Source organism: Notechis scutatus, chromosome 1 (genome assembly GCF_049901735.1).
Source record: "Notechis scutatus isolate UNSWTSFEM ecotype Mainland chromosome 1, rNotScu1.2, whole genome shotgun sequence".
NCBI classification, from domain to species: Eukaryota; Metazoa; Chordata; class Lepidosauria; order Squamata; family Elapidae; genus Notechis; species Notechis scutatus.
Window position 1 is genome coordinate 324940936 of NC_142009.1, and position 22129 is coordinate 324963064.

General features: G+C 38.4%; 1 protein-coding gene across 4 annotated transcripts in view; it reads left to right on the forward strand.

The window, feature by feature from the left end:
- The first annotated feature begins 3275 nt into the window (after positions 1-3275).
- Positions 3276-22129, forward strand: part of PTBP1 (polypyrimidine tract binding protein 1) — a 39412-nt gene continuing 20558 nt past the window's right edge. For 2 of the 4 annotated variants that reach the window (XM_087952584.1, XM_026670987.2), the window contains exons 1-5: positions 3276-3333; positions 9174-9204; positions 16135-16210; positions 18528-18700; positions 18913-19059. In XM_087952584.1, coding sequence (XP_087808710.1) covers positions 3326-3333; positions 9174-9204; positions 16135-16210; positions 18528-18700; positions 18913-19059 — 435 coding nt within the window. In that variant the 5' untranslated portion in view covers positions 3276-3325. The remainder of the gene's footprint in view (positions 3334-9173; positions 9205-16134; positions 16211-18527; positions 18701-18912; positions 19060-22129) is intronic. The other 2 variants (XM_087952585.1, XM_026670988.2) reach the window with 1 other exon arrangement.

A 22129-nucleotide genomic window follows, 5' to 3' on the forward strand; every position in this document is an offset into this window, starting at 1 on the left:
TGCAGAGATGCAGTAAGTTAAAATACTCTCTATTGTGCAGTGGTAGAAGGTCACCAGCAGTTTTTCATACAGTTGTTGTTTTCTGAGAAGTCTCAGGTAATATAATCTCTGCTGGGCCCTTTTGACCAGGGCTGCAATGTGAGCACCCCAGGTCAGGTCCTCTTTTATGGTAACACCCAGAAACTTAAAGCTGGCCACTTACTCCACTCAGTCTCCATTGATAAGCAAGGGCTGGATGTCTGATCTGTTCCTTCTATAGTCCACTATAAGCTCCTTGGTCTTATTGGTATTGAGGACCAAGTTATTGTCTCCACCCCACGAAAGCAACCGGTCCATCTCATCTCGGTAGGCAGACTCATCCTCCCCCCCTCCCCCCGGAGATAAGTCCCACCACTGTTGTATCATCTGCAAATTTAGCAATAGTATTACTAGTGTGAGTGGGAATGCAGTCATGCACATAAAGAGTAAGGGACTCAACACGCAACCCTGTGGTGTACCAGTGTTAAGAATAAGGGCTGAAGAGGTATGATTACCTAATCTGACCCTCTATGAGCGGCAAGACAGGAAATCCATAATCCAAAGGCAGATTGAATAAGAATTGTATTGTAGGGCTCAGTGACAACAAAGGAACCTGCCAAGAATTCCTATTGATGCTAGCCCATTTTGTTTAATGCTAGGGCTTCTCCAGACTAGGTGGCCACCAGAATGCCTTGATCTGAGGATCACTTGTCCCAAAGAGCCAGAAAAATGGCTGCTGCTATCTTGAAGAAAGCAGATCCAGAAGGCATCTGATCCAGAGAACTGTCCTCGTTCTGAATAACACTTAGAATGAGGCACTTGAACGAAGTAGTGAGTTAGGAAGGTCCTAGGTAAGCGGTTGATTCTTTTCTTTACCCTTTCTGGTCTGCTGGCTAAGGTATTATGTCTTACTTGTTCACTGTCTCTTGGTGGTTTTGATCCAATCACACCATTTTTGTGAAAATTCTTACCTAAGTGCTGGTGAAGAGAACCTCTTTGAAGTATTCTAACAAACTGCAATATTTCAGCTGAACAATGGCAGAGTAACATTGTTGTATGTATTTTTGTTGTCACTTACTGGTCATCTGGATTTTTGCAGCTTAGATCCGGTAGCCCATTTCTAATGTTATCTTCTAATGTTTCATTCATCCATCTGGGCAAGTAGAGCACAGTAATTACCACGAACCTAGCACTTTGTCCATCCTGATACTTATTCCTTTATTCCTTTTTATGGTGATGAACAGGAGAGGAAAAAAAATCTTTGGTGGGGGCAGCAGGACCCATCCCTTCTCTGGAGGCAGGACATGGCCGTTGGTTCCCATGGACTCAAAATACCCTGTTCAACAGCAACACTTCAATGTCCTCATCTCAGCATTTGCTCTGGAGGAGCAACTAAGAAACAAGTTAATTGGCTCCACTGTGCTCAAAGTCAAATGCAGGACTGCCATTCCAGGCTCAAAGACGACACAGTCAAATCTAACTGAGTCCAATTGATTACATTTACGGGACAGAAAATTGCCAAACTAGTGCTATAACTTTCTTACCTACTAGATATGTCCTGTGATATGGCTACCCTGAACCTCCTCCCCATTCTCCCCTGGGACTGCAGTCTCTTAATTTGAGCTTCTCTATTGCCTGGGAAAGCTCTGTGCCACCAAGACTCCCCTTCCAGTGCTTCTCCAGGTGTGCATTCCACCACAAGTAATGATCTCTACTGTACTCAGCACACAGTCCCTGTACGTTTTGGGTGACTTAGTGCGATATGTAAATCCTGTCACAGCATTTCCTATGACATGTTCACAATCCAAATCCACCAAGCATTTTTCTAGGATACAGATACAGAGTTGGAAGGGATATTGTAGGTCATCTAGTCCAACTCCCGCCCAAGCCGACCCTACACACCATTTCCGATAGATGACAGTTCAGTCTCTTCTTGAAAGGTTCCAGTGATGAAGCTCCCACAGATGATAATGATGACTGGATTTGCCATCCAACTCCAAGGCTTACAAGCACAAAATAGGGTAGAGCAACATCCAACAAAACAGAACAGCTAAAGTATTAGTTTTGATAATAACATCAGCAACACTAAAGACCAAAGGCTCACTGGAATAGCACTGATTGAACTGACTTTCTAATAAACAAGGAGCGTTATAGCCACCCACCATTCTGGGAAAAGGTGTTTCATCAAGTCAGAATCATCACTAAGACCAGGCCACAAAGCCTAGAAGAATACATGCTAATATATTCTTGTGTGTATTCATCATTTGTGTAAGCTCAGAATGTGCAGCAGCAGTCAGTTGTTGAAGGGCTCATGGCCAGGAGCCTGGTACAAGTTATGGTCTGAGGTACAGTGGGGTTTAAATACATATACAATCAAGAAACTACCAAGAGTGACTCCATATGACAAAGAGTCTTACAAAAAGTTAGATTTTAAGTCACTTGGGGCAAAACAGCTTTGAATTCTCCACAAAGAGTATAAAGGGAAGACGTGGTGGTTTCAAATATATTAGTGTGGATACGATATAAATTCTTATCAAAGAACAATCACAAAATCTTTCTTTCTTCTTTATTGGCCAAGTGTGATTAGACACACAAGGAATTTGTCTTGGTGCATATGCTCTCAAGAAAAGGTACATTCGTCAAGAATCATAAGTTACAACACTTAATGACACGAGCTTAAAGAACAATCAACGAGTCTAGCAAACTGTGCTACAATCATTGTCTTTTGTTCTCCTCAACTTGCCCAGCCAACTTTTTAAAGTCTTTCAGTAGATTTCCCCGGCAGACGACGGTTCTGCCATCTTTCAAAAGAGCCGCCAAGGCTTCAACCCCTGGCTTTCCAACTGTCCAAGTCGCCGTCTGGATTCATTTGCCCGTAGCCACAATGGCGGCCGGGACAAGCCGGGTTCAAACAGCGGAGGGAACAAAAAAATAATAATCCCAACCCTCCCACCTCTTTTAAGATGGCCGCTCCCCGTCTTCACCGCCAGAGCTCAAGAAGGTCCCGCGAATCCCACGGCGGACAATCCAGCCGCGAGCAGGAGTCCAACTTCGCCCCCGTCGCTTAGTTTCCACCAATGAGAAATCTCAGTCGGCTCTCGCTAGGCCGAAACGGCGAAGGTTCCGTTGCCTGCCCCGTCCAAGCGACAGCCCAAGCAGCCAATCAGTTTTCAGCGTTGGGAAGGAGTCGAGGGCGGAGCCTTTCCGAGCCGCCATTTTGTGAGTCTATATAACACGTAGCCGTTGGATCCGCTCCTGCTACTCCAGCGTCTGCACTCCGCTTCCCTTCGGGTTGCCTTCGTGTGCCATGGACGGGTAAGCGAGGACGGGGCGAAGACATTGTTTTGGGAGGGTGAGGCTCACGGCTCACCTGGCCGTGTCGCAATAACTGAGGCGAGAGAGCGGTCGCTCTCCGTCCGGCGTGAGAGAAATCGTCGGACGCGTTGGGCGTGCAGGGGAGGCGGAAACTAGGCCACTCACACCATGGCACAAACTTTGGCCGAGTTCTGGAAACAGAATTGAAGAGACCCGGGGATACGCATACAGCCATCCCAGCGCCCCCCTCCCTTCTACTGGAATTTGCCCTCCTTTCCCCCCGCCAAAGTTCTGCGCCGCTATCGTTTCCCCCTCCCCCTTTTTCCCCCTCGTTCGCGGGCTGCGCGCGCACGCTCCCGACTCTCCCTGGACGTTCTAAAAAAAAAAAATCCTTCGCGGGCGCGCGCCACCCCTCTTCCCGCGCGCGCCCTAAAACCGGCTGACCGCTGCCGATATTCTGCGCCGCGAGTTCTGTCTCTCAAGTCCTATCCGCCTACCATTTCCGGCACATGGTTCGTGGTTTTCCCCAACTTGGTCTTTTCCCCCCCACACACACACACACCCACACACCCCGGTTGCCCTATAATTCAGGAATGTGCTCTGTTGGGGGAAGCTCGTGTAGTGGTCGACGTGGGGCGTGCCGGGTTGGAGTAACTGTCCCGCGGCTTTGCTCCCATCTCCTCCTGCGCTTTCACTCAAAAAGTCCCACATGCGTGACTTGCTCAACATTCCGGATATGAACGCGCCCGGGCGTCCTCGCCCCTTTTCCTCGCTTCTCCATTTTTTTTTTTAAAGTTAACTCAAGGTAGTTCCTGCTGGGTTCGGCTGCCTCGTGCTCGGGTTCTGGCCACGCCCCCTTCCTACATTTGGCCTCCTTCCATCGCCCGGATGTTAATTAGCCTAAGGAGCTTTACTTTTCTGCCTCCGCCCTAATCCCACTCTTGCTTCTTTACGTCTTAAAAGACAAAATTTCCGAGTGGGGAAGAGACTTAAAACACGTGCGTTAAAAGAAAATAAAGGTATAGTCTCTTTTTACGCGGTTTATATATGCGGAACGATGACCCAAAAAGTTGGAGGCATCTAAGAAGAGTTAAAATAAGTTTTGAGTGGGAATTTTTTTTAAAAAAATGGTAGGGTGTTTTGAGATGGACACAGTTGGGAGATCAAAGACGTTTAGCCTAAAAGAGTAAGAGTTGTGAAGATAAATGATGTTTGGGGGGATAGAGAAATTTAATAAGCCTTCCTTTCTAATTACCTCTGAATGTTCAGTTGTAATGCAATATTTGAATCCTAGGTCCCTTGCCTTCATTTGTCTTGTTTCAAACATTTTCTAATCAGAGTAAAACTTAGTAGTATCCTTCTCCCTTCAATGCAATTTCCTATCATATCTTTATTCAAAGAATTTAATTTTGCTCATTAAGCCAAAAGGCTTAAGGGAAATTAATGATTTAATATGAGAGAGCTGCAGTTGCAGCCTTCAAGTTTATAGTTCATTTTAAAAATCAAACTCTTGTAAGTAAGAAAAGTAGGGAAGCAAGTTCACTATTAAGACCAGCTCACATATAAATAGCTAATGAATCATTATCCACCAGGTAATAGTTGCAGAAAATCAAAACCAAATGGAATAAACAAATATTGAATTTCAACAAATATTGAAAATATTGAATTTTTTAAAAACCCAAAAGTGAAATTTCTGACCCCCATAGCAGAATATTTTAAAGATACCTGTAGGACACCTGGAAAACTATAAGCTGGGTAACTCTAAGCAAACTGTTAGTAATGAAAAGAAAAATAACTAAACGCACAGTGAACAAACATTTCTAAAACAATTATTGATTCCATAAGGATAAACTTTGTTCCATTATTTGAACATGTCAGCAACACTTTTCAATGTGCTGTACTTGGATTTTCAGTCTGATGAAGTTCTTCATCAAGGACTCTTGAGTAAACAGTAGTAGTCATGAGATAAGAGGCAGGAATGAAGGAAATAAGGTGTGTTGATTGTGGCAGGCAAAAAGGGATTAGTGTTGAGAAGGTGCTTTATAACTTCATATATTAGGAGCAAAAGCTTGTTCATAAATTTATCTTAATATAAGCAGGAAGCTATCAACCCAAATTCACAAATAATTCTAAATCTGGATGATATAAACCAAATTTTATTGTAAACGTTTTTTTCTTTATTTGGTGAATTGTCAACCAAATGGCAGAGATAGTTTAAGCATTTAAGGGTAGAATTTAGAAGATAAAATAGTGTACATTGAGAAAAAAATTCACATATATAATGAATTGTAAGAAACTAAAGCTTTGGCTTTATGGTAGATAGCTCAATAAATAAAACTGGCAGCTGTGAAAAAGATTAATGCTTAGCAATGTCAAAGGGATTGAAAATAAAAAATGCCAACATTGTAGTGTCTTTATAAGTTTAGTTCTTTGTTATTATCACTTTAAAAAACAGGAAAAAGCATGGAACACACTTACAAAGATCAATAGGTTTGAACATGTTTCCTATAAGGAAAAAAAATACTTGCATACAGCTAAGAGGAAAAACAAGTTAAACATGATCCAGGTTTTTAAAAGCATGCATGACATAGTAGTAAATAGAACTTTTTCTTTTTATTCTCAAAAATTAGAACTAATTGGAAGTAGATTTAGAATAGATAAATGAAAATGCTTTACATAGAATATATAGAAATGATTATCACTTGATGGCTGTTGCCTTGGAATGGTTTAAAGGGGATTAGATAAATTAATGGTGAACAGGCTTGTTCAAGGGATATTAATCTTGATACTCCATGTTAACTTGTTGTTACCATGTTATCTTGGATGCAACATACTTCTAAATCAAATTTCAGGGAAACAACTGGATGGGAATATGTCTCCATCTCCTAACGTAAATATTTCTTTGGCTACACTGTAAAATAAAAGAACTAAAATGGACCTCTGCCTAATCCATCAAGACTATTCTGATATTTTTGCAAATACTCAGTACTGGTAACCAAGTTTAAAATCTAAACTTGAAATATATTTATAAATTGTGATCTTTGCTGTTGATCTCTTTAAACAAGGTCTTTAAAGCTATTCCATAGAATAGTAATATTTCCCCCTTTCTTGATCATTTTATTACATTTATACTTGAAGTTGTAACCTTTTACCTTCCTTTTTGTGGATGTGGTCAGAACTGTATCTTAGAAGTACATTCTCATCCACATGTCATCAACCTTCAGAAGGGGGGGGGGCAAGTGATAAAATGCAGGTCACTGCAAAACTCCATTTACCAACTTGTGTAAGATATTGAGATGTAGTTATAAAAGAGTAAACTTTTATTTTGATGTCAAACCATATGTTTTGTCATTTTAGTGTCACCTTGACTATTTGCAGAAAAATTTGCTCTCCGTTCATCCCATTTTTCATATATCAGGCATTTGTTACTTTTATCTGTTCATTGTGAACTTGGTCGAATTTTTAAATACAGTAGAACATTTTTGTTTGGTGACTGACAAGCTGGACAAAAGTTAAAACTCCGAATGATATCATATGTAGATAATTGGACAAGTACTGTACTTTGTTTCTTCATTTGCAAAGCATAATTACAGAAAAAGTTCTCCCAATAACTTTACTCAATCTATCTTTGGAATCAAGTTTGGCCAGTCTTCACTTTCCTTAAAAAAAGTTTGCCATGTGGTTTTAATGGCCAGCGTACTGTAATTCTTGCTTTATGGTCCTCTTAGAATGGTTTTATTATGCCAGGAAAGGTTTTCACTTTTCAGTTAATTATAGATGCTCTTGGTGGGAACTGCATCATTTCTTCCTTCTGAAAACCTAGAAGAATAAAAATTACATTTTGCATGAAAATGAAGAATTTCCCTCCAGGCTTTTTTAATGGGTGGGATTTTTGTTATCTGGGATTGAGAGGAAGCTTTGCTTTTTATTTAAATTGTTTAAAGGTGATCTTGGAACAATAAAATAAAAAGTTTATAGAAATTAATTTAGCAGGAGTTATGTTTGCATGGACTTCAAGAAAGGCAAATGATACACTATGATGTCATCTTGTATAATGGCATTTGTATTATAATGTCACACCATATGAGTCACCATTTTGGTATCACTGCCATTATTACAGATACCTCTGTATGTTCAAATTTGGGTATTGTTTCAGAATAACAGAACAGAATAATAGAGTTGGAAGGGATATTGCAGGTTTTCTAGTCCAATCTTTTGCTTATGCAGGAGACCCAGTACCATTTTAGACAAATGGTTGTCCAACATGTAACACTACATATTCTTTATTTTAGCTAATCTGTCAGGCCAGTCAATATTATTGTCTATGAAAGTATAAAAAATTCTGTCATAATAAATTAGATGGTGTCTACATTGCCAGAATGATGTCTTATCTTAAGTCAACTTCTGGAGCTAAGTTGTAAGCTGATACACAGAGTAAACATTTTGGTGACTTAATACAAAGGCCCCCAACCTTTGGTATCTGTACTGGCACCGGGCCGTGGCATGCCAGAAACCAGGCCAGGTAGACAAGTGAAGTCCCATCTGCTGGGTGCAGGCAACACACAACCACATCCCCTCCAGTCCATGGGAAAACCTCCACAAAACCAGTCCCTGGTGCCCAAAAGATTGGGGGCCACTGACTTATTACACCTTCCACCTTATTTTTCAAGAAAAGCTGTAGAAAAATGCACTGATGATATGGAGTAACTTGCAGGGTTTTTTGGTGATGTTTCTGAAGGGATTCATCAGTCATGAAAAGACTACATTTGTCAGACACCATTGAATAATGGGCTGCAGTTGTGGTTTATGTCCTAGTACTTTGGACATTCCCATCATCCATCTAACCTAAATAAAAGCTAGAACTGTGGGAGATGAAAATCAAACATTTGTTGGATTATGTAGATGGATAAACAATTGTGTAGTGTATATTACCAAGTTTTGTATCTGTAATGACCCAAGCTGATTAAAGCAAATAAACAGAGCAGTAAGAACAATCATGACATTTCTTGAAAAAACTTTAAAGTCTTTTATGTAGCCTTTGTTCTTTTCCCGTGTATTTCTTTGTCCTTGTGACTTCAGCTTCATTCACAGAAATTCTTATATGCAGTGCTAATGCTGGGAAAGGGGTGTGTAGTATGTGCATGCAGGGACAGTGTCAGTTCCCTTAGGGCTGCCCTAGCTGCCGAGAGAACATAGGATCTGTTGAAACTGTTGTAGGCTCAGGAGTGAGGGCTGATGAGTTCATTAAATCCAAGATTAAAAAAATGAACTTGATGCATAAGATTTAAAACAAAGGGTGCAACCTTGTTATTTAATCTTGAAAGTCAGGTTTTACATGTAGTTATACATCTGCAGGGACAATTAACCTCATACTACCATAAAGCTTAATTTGATGTGGGATGTATTATCATATTCAAAAGCCTACTTCTCTGAACTATATAGAGTTGGGTGGAGTACTTTTTTCAAGTTTAAAAGAATTTGTTTCATTTGGTTTGTCCTCTAACTTGTTTTAAGCATGTGGAGATATATGTCACATGGCTTTTACATATCGAAATGTATGTACAGTATTGTGCATTTGGCTGGAATATAGTCTGATGTCTAATTGTATCGTGTTCTTAGAAAGAGCAGTTTTAGTGGTATTTGTAGTAGACTTACTGGGAGATATGTATCTTCCTATGAATTAAATTTCTGATTACTTTTTGGTTCCAGCACTATTTTAAGCATGCATTGTCTGCTGCGAATTTCACATTTTAACTTTCATTTCGCTTTGGTTTATTTCACATATCTTTGATGTATACATGTAATTTGGCTAACTGTAATTTTCCCCCCTTTTTTTACAGCATTGTCCAAGATATAACAGTTGGAACAAAGGTAGGTGTTTTTATTCCTCTTATTGTTTCAGCAACTACATGTTGTAAACCATTCTCATAAAATGAAGCTATTTTAAGACTTAGGTCTCTGAATGACTTTGTTAATGAAATGAGATTTCCATTGTAATTATCACATTGACATTGTGTGATGCTTTTTTGGGGAGGGGGTTGCTATATTCCAGGGGGACAGGTTCCAGGAAGACATCTTTGGAAGATTGCTAATACCATACAGACTTCTTTGGAAAGCAACTTCCCCTCTCATCAAATCTTCTTGACTGAAAAATCCCAAAAGAAAATATTGCATTCTTTGCAGTGTATGCAGAGTAATAGTGAAATTGTAGAGGATTGTGCCAGAATTATGTGAGCTCTAGAATGCTTCAGGGATATTTGATGATATGCAAGAGGTTTTTGATAGATTAGTGCAAAGAAGGTAACTCAGTTTGATATTCTAAACAGTATTGGATCAGTTCTGTTTGTGGGAAATAATTTTTGAGGCTTTCAGGTTTCTTCAATGCTTATTGAGAACCTTTGTTGAAAGGCTGGTTCTTAATTAAAAAGTAGTCAAAAATCTTTGAATACAGCAAAACATGACTATTCAGTCTGGATATTTTGGTCCTATATTTATCATCTTTAATTATAGAGATGACGATGAGTAAACACATATTAGCAAACATAATGAGAAATAGGGGTTCAGAGAATGCACCCCATCTCTTGGCTGTGAAACATTATAGTCTTAATGTGTTGCTATCTATGAAATGTGAACCTTCTAACCAGCAAGATTTCCAGTCAATTAAATTTATCAGAATTATATTAAAATAGATAAGCGTAAAGCGAAGGGTGGTCTGATTAAAATCTGAGTTATGCAGAAAAAACTCTTAATTTTGAAAATTACGGTACACTATGTTGAAGTCTGAAATAGTTGAAACATTTTAGATGCCTCAGGTTTTTTGTATTTGAGAAAGCTGTTTTTTTGAGCTGTTGAAAGACTTGTTTTACCAAAAAAAAATAATAGTATTTTTCAAGTGCTATTGTTACAGTATTGATAAGTGAAATAAAAAATCCCAAGAATTGAATAAATAACTTGGATTGCAGAGAAGAGCAGCAAAGATAAGAAATCTGAAGGCTAAACCATACAATGATCAACTAAGGGAATTACGTGAAGAGAAGGAAGAGGAGCCGATTTATTTAGCCTTGGCAGCTCTTTTGAAAGATGGCAGAACTATAGTCTGCTGGGGACCTGACCGTTCAGTCATATGATTCTATGGTTCTCATCTAAGACTTCAATAAAGTATATTATTATAAAGTTGTGCCCTCATATCAGTTTTTACTATGGAAAATATAGTTTGCTGACTTGGCATGAAATTTATGCCCAACTAAACAGACTTGGAATATCTGTGCGTATTACTACAGAAGTAGCGCAGGCTCTGTAATGTGCTTTATTATGCTCTGTCTTGACCTTGTTAAGAGAGCATTCACTCTCATGGGTTAGATAGACCTACTGTTGTACAGAGACTAGGATCTTTGCCATGGAAACGGGAAATATGGCTTCAGGCCACAAGCCAAGAATGTCAGTGGAGACATTCCAGGCCTTAATGTGCATCTTCAGTTCTGTTACAAGCTGGCTCTTGGTGGGCTTGCTGTAACAGGCTTTATCACATATGTGAGCCACATGTGTTGGCATAAAGAAATATTAACTAATGCTTCTCAGTCTGAAAATATGGAAAAGATGTGGAGTATGCATCTGTAAAATTTAACCCTTTAATTCATGAAATTGTAGGAAATAAATTGCTGTCCTTGCTTAAAAATGGTTTTTTAATTCTAAAGTGAGAAATGAGGTGATACGGAAAAGATAACAAAGTTAAACCTTTGCCTGCTGTATTCACATAACTGCTGGTGAATTGTATTTTAGGGAGCCACTTTGTGTTAATTGGCTGGTGTTAATGAGGGTTTTAATTCTTGTTAGTCATCCCGACTTCATTTGTAAAGTGCATACATAAATACAAATATGTGTGTGCATGTGTGCTATGCCCAAATATATGAACTCGGCTTCATATGGTGGGCTAGTTCGAATGAAATGCTGAATCAAATTATTCTAGCCTAATTCTGTACTTTGTGTAAACCCAGTTGTCGTATTGCAAATTAAGGAGTATTTACATCATAGTTCTCATCCAGAATCTGAAGGTTTGTTTGTTTTTCCGGTTGTATCACCTGCCACAGTATTTCTTACAGTGTGCGCTCTACATGGTATAGCCTTATTAATCTGTAATTTTAAAAGCAATGAGTTTGGTCACACAAAGTAAATCAAAGTTTTTTTAAAAAAATTATGTTTTAGATTCTAAAAAATGAAAATCACGATAACAATTCTGGCAAAAAATTGATGGTTCCCCCAACTAAATATTGATGTTTCCCCCAACCAAAAGTATTTGTCCTATTTATATTCTTATCAGTGTGGAGAAAATTCAGTTTCTGAAAGCTGTGCTAATAGGTTTCAATCAGCAGTAAATGTTAAATCAGGTACAGGTGGCCCCTCATTTCACAATTGCCTCAGAGTGAACTTTTGCATTTACAGATGTGATTAAAAAATAACTTTTTACATATACTCCATATATGTCTGTAAAGCAAAGGAATGATAAGTGAGATCATAAGCATAGTTGGGGTTTAACTTAGCAACTGCTTCATTTAACAACTGAGTTACCAGTCCCAACTGTGTGGCTAAACAAGGACTGCCTATATCTTGTTTTAAATACAACAGTTAGGATCCCATTTTCTGATAATTTAGCCTTCAAATCCCTGAAGATTAACAAGGATTGAAGAAAGGTATCTTTGTCTCAATAAGTGACTAGGAGTAGATAAACAGTAAGTAAAAGAATGCTCTAGTCAACAGTAGTCCTGAAAATGTATTTATTTTTAAATGAAGCAAGCTTTATAATCTGAATATGTTTGTGTGAACTTCTACAATTAGACCAGGGCCAAGTGTTTATGTTGGAGCCCTGCTGTTCTTTTGAGTTATTTTGGGATGGGGTGCTGCCATAATTGAACCAATTTGAGGCTGAAATGAATGCTCTTAGTTTAATTTGTAACTGCCAATTATTTGATTCAAAGGTTCTGTGAGATAAGAGTTATCTCCACATCTATCTTTGCCTATCCTATATCATTATTAAAACAGGCATCCTGTTTGGGCCCTAGCAGCACAATGCTTCCATTTCCAACATTATCCAGTGGAACAGCTGGAAATTTCAACTGAGAGACTAACTAGACTAGATGAATTTACATTGTGCCATATTGCAATTTATTTTGCCACAGTTTGTTGAATATTTTGTAGTCTTGATTTGTACAAACTAAACTTTTAACTGTATGTGCAGGAATGTGCAAGCAAACTTGTGCAAGCGATTCTGTGTTCCCTGTAATGAAATAAAATCATTAAAACTTGGTTTGGATGAGAATCTTGCAGTGCAATACGCTTCTAAATGTAGGCAGCTGTAAACCTGGGTGTGGAGTTCTGTATCAGACAAGAAAAGACTGCATAACTTTGATTATTCTGAGTTCAGGAACTCTGAGCTATTTGACAGCCCCACCCTTGAGATCCATTCAGAGTAGAGGTTTAATTTATGACTTGTCTCTATAGTAACTGGAAGAAGCCTGAAAAGGCTAAGGATGGCAATACAGCAGAAGAGAGCTGTGCTTTTTGAGCAGTCATGAGATCTTTATGAAAGATAGACAAAAATTGATTAACAGTTGAGGACCCAACAAGACCAACAGTTGAAGAGATGGGGAAGGACCCTAATGTCTTTCAGATTTGCTGAACAAAAATTGCAAAATACCCAAGCACCAATGATAATGATAAAGGTGTATGGAAGTTCTAATATACTGTATTATGAAGGTCATCAGTTCTATCTCTTGTTTAAAATTGATCTACCTCTTTACTCTCAAGTAATAAATGTTATGCCTCTAAGTTTATTTTCTATATATTTCATACCTAAACAATAAAGGTGGATCCAACAATAATTAGCCTGTATATTAGAATTTCAGAAGATGTCTTGGCTTAGCTAGAGTTGGTAGAAAGCATAATTTCAATCTAAAATAATTGGAGATAAGTTTTCTAATCTAATTTATTTATTAATCATGTGTTAATTATGTGCCATAAAAACAGGATATTTAAGTTGCTGAAAGATTTGAAAGAAGTATAACTAGCCAGGATTCCTTTTGTGCCCACATTGAAAATCTGAGGCAAAAAATGCATAGTTTTGCATAATAAAGGAGAGATCCTTTCTGGTTTAAAAAGTGGGAATACTATTTTTCGTTTTCACTGAATTTGTAATCTCAGGCCAATAAATGGACCTATATGGACAGGTGCTTCCTGCTTATTTGTCCAGCTGTTCTGAAATGTTTTAAACAATCACAAGCATTTAATAAATGTGTAAATCAGCACTTTTCTGTAATAACTAGTATTCATGGAATGGAAACATTGTTTTGTTTCAAACTTGGAACAAATCACTGCATTCCATAAGTTCTGCTGGGGTCAGCCCTATTTTGGTAGAACTGAAACCTGGATCATTTTCAGGAGTCAGATAAAACAAAATCCAGACACTAGTAGGTCAATGCTGGTGTCCCTGCACTCTTCTTCATTGGAGCTGCTTTCTGCATGGCCCAGCCTGGTGGCTCGTCTATCCCCAAAACTTCATCTTTGTTCCCTCTTTCCAGCCAATGGTAGTATTTCATTGCTGCATATGCCACTAGCCTTACCTTCAATCTTTCCAGAATCTTTCCTGCCTCTTCTCAGCTGCCACCAGCCAATAAAGAAAACCCATTTTAACTCTTGATTTCCTTTTAGAGACATAGGTAGTCTTGACTTAAAGCCATTTGTTTAGTGACCATTCGAAGTTATAACAGCACTGAAAAAAATGACTTATGTTTTTTCACAAATGGCCATTGCAGCATCCTTCTGATCACGTGATCAAAATCCAGCCGTTTTGCAATTGGCATGTGTTTATGATAGTTGCAGTGTCATTGGGTCATGTAATCACTTTTGGGAGCTTCTGACAAGCAAAATCAATGGGGGAAGCAAGAGTCACTTTAATAACCATGTAATAACAACAACTGTGGCAAGAAAGGTCGTAAAATGGAGGCAAAACTTGCTTAACTGTCTTGTTTAGCAATACAAGGTTTTGGCTCAATTTTGGTAGTAAATCGAGGACTTACACAGTGCAGATTTCACTATTGAGTGGATTACTTATTATACAGCATAACTATATTTTGGAATGCTGCTTTTGGAGGGATGTTAAGATGGAATTTTCATATAGAAATTACATTTTTTTGATATGAGCTTTTGTGCAAATGTTACTGTGGAAACTTAAATATGTATTGACTACACAGTTTTAGGCAATGCCCTGTATTATTGCCATGGCTAACTGCAAACTCCTGCATATTGCAGGAGATTCCAAGCTACTACTCTTCAGCAGCAGCAGCGGCCACCCTTTCAATATAAATTCCAGAGTGTGACCATGGGGGCAGGATATTACCATGCTGGGATATGTGATGGCTGAGCAAAAGAAATTTACTTGGGCCTGCTGAATGAAAGTCCTTTTATGAAAAGATGTGACACACTTCAATCTGGTTTTTCACACACACACTTCAATCTGGTTTTTCAGTTGCCAGAGTCTTTGTGTTTTTCAACTTCATCATATGGTACAGATATATTCAAATCATATTCAGTTTAGTTCCCAATTTGGATAAAAGTCTGTTTTGGTTTGATAATGGATACGGGGCAAACTGGTTGACATAAAAAGGCTTTCAGCAAAACCCAATATTTTACAGAGCTTGGTTATGTAGGCATTACTAAATCACAATTACTAGGAAAGCAAATGGAAATTAGTAAGGATGGGCAGAATCCTGCCATTTACGCATTCAACATGCTCATCCAAAGATGCTATGATTAGAAAGCTCCAATATATCTATCTAGTAACTTGATAAAAAAAAAAACCTGTTAGTCAAGAATTTTTCCTCGTTCCCCTTATCTGTCTTCTAACTATAATGCTTTCTCAAATGAAGACCATCTAGAGATGCAGCATGTATTCTCTAAGCTTCAGCTGCAATTTAGATGTCTCACCAGTCTGATTGACTATATCAAGCTTTGTCCAAATTGCTGCTAAATTAGATAGGTATTCCTCTTAAGAGGTGGATAATGCTGAGCTTTCTGCCTGAGATAAGCTTGAACTCAAAAATATTGCCAGACTAATTTGCACCTGAAGATTTTTAACCCTCTAGTCTTCATGTCAATAGAACAAGTAGATGTGATTTTCTAATTTTATAGTGCAGCTCAAGTCACTACTTTGCAAGTCGCCGTGCCCCATAAATGCCTTTTGCCTTTTCTGTCACCTCTGGGACAAAAGATACTGCTTTTGAAAAATGCATTTTGAGAAAGAGCTCAATTTCACATGTTTTAATTGGCTTGCTGTCCATCTAAGAATCTATTTCCTTTTTTCATATGGGAGTAGCATCCCACTATTTCACTAATATTTCACTTAAATAAAACAAAATTGATTCAAAGTGGAATGAATGGCAAGTCTTGACTTTACTTTCATGTTGCAAAGCCAAGCTATGGCTCTTTATAATTCCCCTGCTTTAAGAGAGGAAAGCTGCAGCCTAAACAATCATTCAAATAAATTGTTTCTTTTCTTATATTTTCATAATATAAATCTTACTCTTGGTTATGGGCACTGATGGAGTTGCTCTGTTCCTTGCTTGTATGGTTCTTAATATGTTGTTGCTGATTCCATTATATGTAGGGTTGAGTGGAATATCAAGCTTTCCTTTTACTTTCTCCACCCATCTCAGTTTCTCTACTACTTTTAATTCTTGTTTTCATAGCACCTGAATAGAAATTAGCAAAGTGCTGTCAACTTACTTTTTTTCCTTTCTGTTTCTCTTTCAGCGGGGATCTGACGAACTTTTTTCTACTTGTGTCACTAACGGACCCTTTATCATGAGCAGCAACTCTGCTTCTGCAGGTAACACTGATAGCCCCAAGAATTTAACATTTCTTTAGCATTTACTTGCCAGGGGAGATTGGCCTCTAAGGCAACTGAATATTTATTCCAGTCAGTTTGGTAGCAACTAGTTCCAAATGAGCTTTTGGTGCTATTTATTAAAGGGTTTAAGCAGCCTAAGTTCCCTAGCACTGATACCTGAAATTATGCCTCAAGCTTTATATAGGTGATTAATGCAGATGAGATATTTTGCATAGCTTAGAAAAGCAAGTGACAGCCATTTGCAGAAAAAAAAGAAATTATTGCAAAATGGACTTGTTTTCATGTAAGAGTTATTTTCTGAATATGTGACACACACACTGGTAAGATCACCGTATAAAGACTATTTTCCAATGTCTGCAGCTTAATATTTGTTTGAAGTATACTCTGGGTTGTTGTTTTTTTATTTTGGTTTTGTTCTCCTGACTTTTACTGTTTCTTAAGACTACCTTTTGGGCATTATGTAGCAAATCTATTGCTGCAGAATGATTTTCTACTGAATATTCAGCCCTGTTTTACAAAGCCAGTCAATATTTACTGGTCTGGCATTTATTTATTAAAAGAGATTCCTCAACACTGGGCGGCTTACACTTTAAAGGATAGAAAACAAAAAAAAAGCATGTCTGGACACAATACCAAATAATAACAACCAACAGCAGTTCTACAACTTCCTTACCCCAAGACCAAGCTTTGAAAGACATTTGAAAAATCAGGGAGGTGGTTACATAAATTTTGGGAGGGGGAGGGTTATTGATCCAGAAGGCAGGTTTCATGACAGAGAACACACTTCCTAGATCCTGATGGATGGCATCAAGCTTGCTATCTCTGCCTGATCTTGCCAGTTAGGCAGAAACCCTGGAAGTAGATGGTCTCTCAAATAATCTCATGCAGTGTCCTGAAAAGCGGTAACCAGACCTTGAACTGTACCTGGAAACCACCTGATAACCAGTGAAGCAGTGATGTGATATGGACATACTGGGGCATGCCCATCACTACTGGCACCATTGCATTCTGGATCAGCTAATTAGTTTATTAAGTTATAAATTGCTTATTTTTGCTTGTTTGCTTGCCTTGTAGTTTCTATTGCTGGTATTAGTCTTTAGAACTAGGTGACTGAATTAAAAGTAAAATGAAATTAGAAAGTTGCCCTCGCTTTCTAGATCATTATATCTTTGGATTGAAACATATATGCTTAAGTGCCTCATGCCCAAATTCTGTTTGGAGTATAAAAATGCTGTTGTATTGATCAACTGTGTGATTATGGAAGCATTATGAAATTGTTATTAGGGCTAGGTGATTAGTGAACATGTTCTTAAACTGTATGTAATAGTTTTGAAGCACCATTGGTTGCCAATCTTAAATTGCTACTGTTGGTTGCAAGTTGCCAAACAGACATGGAGGTAAATCTATGTAGGAGGTGAAATTCCCATATGGGTTTAAAATCTGAGTAAGGTAAGTTGATTTTATGATTATCAGAATATAGATTATTACAGTGTACAAGCTACTATGGTGACTGCTGTTGGCAAAACCTGAAGTAGAAGGTCACTCAATTACTTTTGTATATACTGTACTTATATGGTCATGTCAATATAATTAACTATATTAAGCAATCTCATTAGAATAAATTGGTCTGTTCCATAAGTAACAGTTTTGCTGATGTGCACATTTGAAATTGTGTCATACAAATTCTCATCACATAGCTATTATGAATTGATGTATATGTTTATAAAATGGCTGCACTGGGGAGAATAACATAAATAGTGTGCAAGATTAATATCCACGACTCCATTAGACTCCAGGATATCCTGTAGGACTGTAATTTAACTTTGCTTTTTATAGCAAAGTAAAATAAACTACCTGCCATTTTATTTTCTAAAAAGATGCCTGTAAATCCTATGAATAATGAAGTCCTGGGGAACTTTTGGAAATAGTGGTTTTGGAGAATGTATTTGCTGTATTGGTTAATTTGATATTCCATACCAGTTTTTAAATGTTGAGTATAGGCTTTTAAAAATGAAAAATGTATGGGAGATGTATACAGATACACTGGTTGGCATCAGATTGTGCATTTATGCTATAATCTAGCAAATTGCCGTGTTTGGAGCTGATTAATTTATAATACGATCGGGTTTGCCAGAACTTCTTAAAATGGAAGTTGCTATATAGTAGTCTTTTGAACAGAAGCAGTGAAGTGATTATGCAACTTTTTCTAATCTTTGTTCAAATTCTAGTCTGTGATGAATATACCATTTGTCTTGATTATATCAAAAACTACCTACTCTTATGTAATCTTTTTTAGCCAATGGAAATGACAGCAAAAAATTCAAAGGTGACAGCAGAAATGCAGGAGTTCCATCACGAGTAATCCATATCCGTAAATTACCTAGTGACGTTACAGAAGCTGAGGTTATTTCCTTGGGGTTGCCTTTTGGGAAGGTCACAAACCTATTAATGTTAAAAGGAAAAAATCAGGTAAGACGTTTTCAGATGTATGTTTTTTTTTTATTGTTTTACAAAATTTTGTTTAGCTATGCCAAAACTTTGGTTCTATTTTGTATTTAAAGGCTTATTTGCTTATATGAGAATAGAGACAGCTTTGTAAAAATTGATTTGCAGATTGTGGTTGGAAATCTTTGTGCAAATGCAATATGATTTTTTTTTTGTTCCTTATAATCCTTTACCAGGCTTTTATAGAAATGAACACAGAAGAAGCAGCTAATACCATGGTGAGCTACTACACCACAATTGCTCCTGTCCTCCGGAGTCAGCAGATCTACATCCAATTTTCTAATCACAAAGAATTGAAGACAGATAATTCTCCAAACCAGGCAGTGAGTCAAAATTTAGAATATTGACAGATTTTATATTTTCAAACATGTTATACCACAATTTTGATTTGTAAGGACAGGGAAACAATAGTCAATAGGACATGCGATAGAGCCCATTGGAGTTGGGCAGCTATAATAAATTTGAAGGAATAATTAAGCAAAATAGTCAAGCAAGAGCATGGGTGTCAAACTTGATCATGAAATGTGATGTATCGCAACGTTTTGCGGAGCTGGGGTGGGTGTGGCCTGTGCATGATGCATCTGGCCCATGGGCCACCAGTTTAACAGCCTGATCCAGGATGATTCACTGGGTGAATACACTACAATTGGATCAGGTCAGAATCTTTAATGGGGATGTGTATGAAATGGAAAAGTATTTTGCGCTGAAAACAAACCATCGTGCTTCAGTTCTGAATTGTTTCAGATCCACTATAGTTTGGCATTGTGAGTGCTTTGCTCTTGATTTTGAGAAAAAATAAGAACGTGGGTGAGTAAGGCTTCCAGTGTGGGTCACTGTGAACTAGGCGTCTCTAAAGGAGCGGGGACGACATTGTGATGGAGAACAGCAGCCAGAGGGTGAATGCTGGCTCTCCGGACAAAGGAAGAATTGTGAGATCGCCCATTGAACTCCTGGACAACTGCTGCTCATGAGATGAGCAACTCCATCTCAGCTCACAGCTGTAATATAGCCTATGCTGATATAATTGCTTTTGGATCTAATTAATTTACAGCTAAAGACTGCTTTTCTGGGCAGCAGAATAAGATTCCACTTGGTGAGTTGTCATTTCCGCATTACAAAGCAAAAAAAGAAAAAAGTGCTAAACACTTAACTTCTGGCAAAAAGCTTAACGAGTTAAGTAAGAAAGTTTGAAACCGATAAAGGGAACAGTTATTTTGATTTTTGTGTGTGTGTGTGTGAAAGTGCTTTGAATAAATTGGAATTAAATAAGACAAACTGGACCTTCGTGGGAATATATTTTGTTTATTATTAAAGAATGCAGACATCTAGTGGATTTTACAAAAGAAGCATAACATGAGCCAGCCTGTGATGTTGACCATAGCTATGGGGATGTAGATTGTGATATTGATTGTAACTACAGAGCACCATTAGAGTCTGAAGTATTAAAGGCACAGGAAGGGAGAAAGGAGAGGGGAAGTTTACCTTTTGTTTTCCCTTGTTTGAGACATTTTCATTTTTGGATTAATACCATAATGGCAGTTACTTCACAAGAATAGAGGGGAGGGGAGGATCATCATAGCAACCTGCAGAAGAGGAATCATACCTGATTTGCTTCAGAGAATAAGCAGTTCACAGTAGAAGCTGAGTCACCTGCTACTAAATTGACAGCTTTTGAAAAAAAATGAAAGACTTGTAAAGATGAAGAGGTGACATAAGTCTAGAAGATGGAAAACTGTAAAACAAGTGCCTGGAAACATAGCACAAATTAATGATGAAGTGGAAATTTTGGAGAGTAACACAGAAGTTGTCGACAGAGAATTGCAAAGAGAACTAGGTAATCTAACTTGTAATTGAGAGAGAAGAGTTTTCTGTGAGACTTAGGGCTATCACAGAGGTTCCTGCAGAAGACATTAGAGAAAAGCTAATTAAAGTCCTGGCAAAAATTTTGGATGTGAAAGGGGAGAACGCAGACAAAAACTGATGAATGTTTAGAGAATAAACTCAAGATTTGCAAGAACACGGAATATTCTTAGGAATATCATTTTGTGAGGAATAAGTCGAGGTTTTAAGTTTTGCAACATTTCACTGCGAAACTGAAGCTTGATAATACACATACAATTCTCCTTAAAGAAATGCCTATCATTTTATAAAAGAGAAAAGAGGTTTTTTTTTTAAAAGTGAAAGGTTAAAGCATTAAAGGATTCCATTTTGATGTGATAAAGTTGGAAAAAGTCATGGAACTTCGTTTTTATGCATAACCTTCAGCAACAATATTAGATGCACAAAGATGGAAAGATTCAGTAGTATACTACAGTGGAGGAAAAGTTGGTGAAGATGACAGACCTTTCTGAGATGCACGCACACCATTTGTGTGAGCAGTGGGTGTGAGTCAGGCTGGGAGTGTTGGTGCCTACCGCTTGTGCATGTGCCAGCCCATCACTCACAGAGCCCAGTTGCAAACAGGCCATGGCCCGGGAGTGGGCTATGGCCCACAGGTTGGGGGCTCCTGTAATAAAGTAATTCTTGCTAGAGGCAATAATTTGGATTGGAGTCTTGTTTTATAGCTAGATATTGTGTTAAATAAACATGTATATGACTTCAGGTTTCCCTAGGTTTAATGGGATTTAGTGGGCTAAACCTATACTACAGCTTTTTAAAAATTTATTAACCATGGAAACATTGTATTGCAGTTAATCTCATAATTATTGCTAAGGGGAAGCATAGGTAGTCCTTGGTTAACAACCTCTTGTTCAATGACAGCACTGAACAAATAGTACTTAAACTCACTTACAGCCCTGAACGAATAGTACTTTAAACCAGTGGTTGCCAACCAGTGGGACGGAGACCACTGGTGGTCCGCGAGAAAACTTTGGTGGTCCACAGAGAAATGTCACCCCCAAAGCACCCCCCAAAGCAATTAATCCAGGCTGCGCGGGAACACAAGGCTTGCATCACTTGCATTGCGAACAACACGAGGTAGAGAGGGGAGGGCAGAAAGTGCGGAGGGGGGAACTTGCCCCACTCACTCCATGCGCCTGGCCTGGCCACCAGGCTGCTTCTTTCCGCTTCTTTCTTCTTCTGCTTTTGGCTGCATTCAAGGAAAGCAGCAAAAGTTTTTCTTTCTCTCCCCCAAACTCTGCCAGAAATGAGTCTTTGAGACTCTGCAAGGCATCCTGCTCCAAGAGGCTGCGCCAGCATGACAAGTCTCACGAGTCATTTCTGGGGAGTTTGGGAGAGAGAAAGGAAGACTTCTGCTGCTTTCCTTGCATGAAGCCAAAAGTCTCTCTGTCTCCCCCTGAGAACGGAGCTGGAGACGGTATCCTGCGATCCCAAATAAAGAATGATCAATCTGTAGGAAAACGGGGTGGGGAATTTTCCTGCAGACATTTTTGG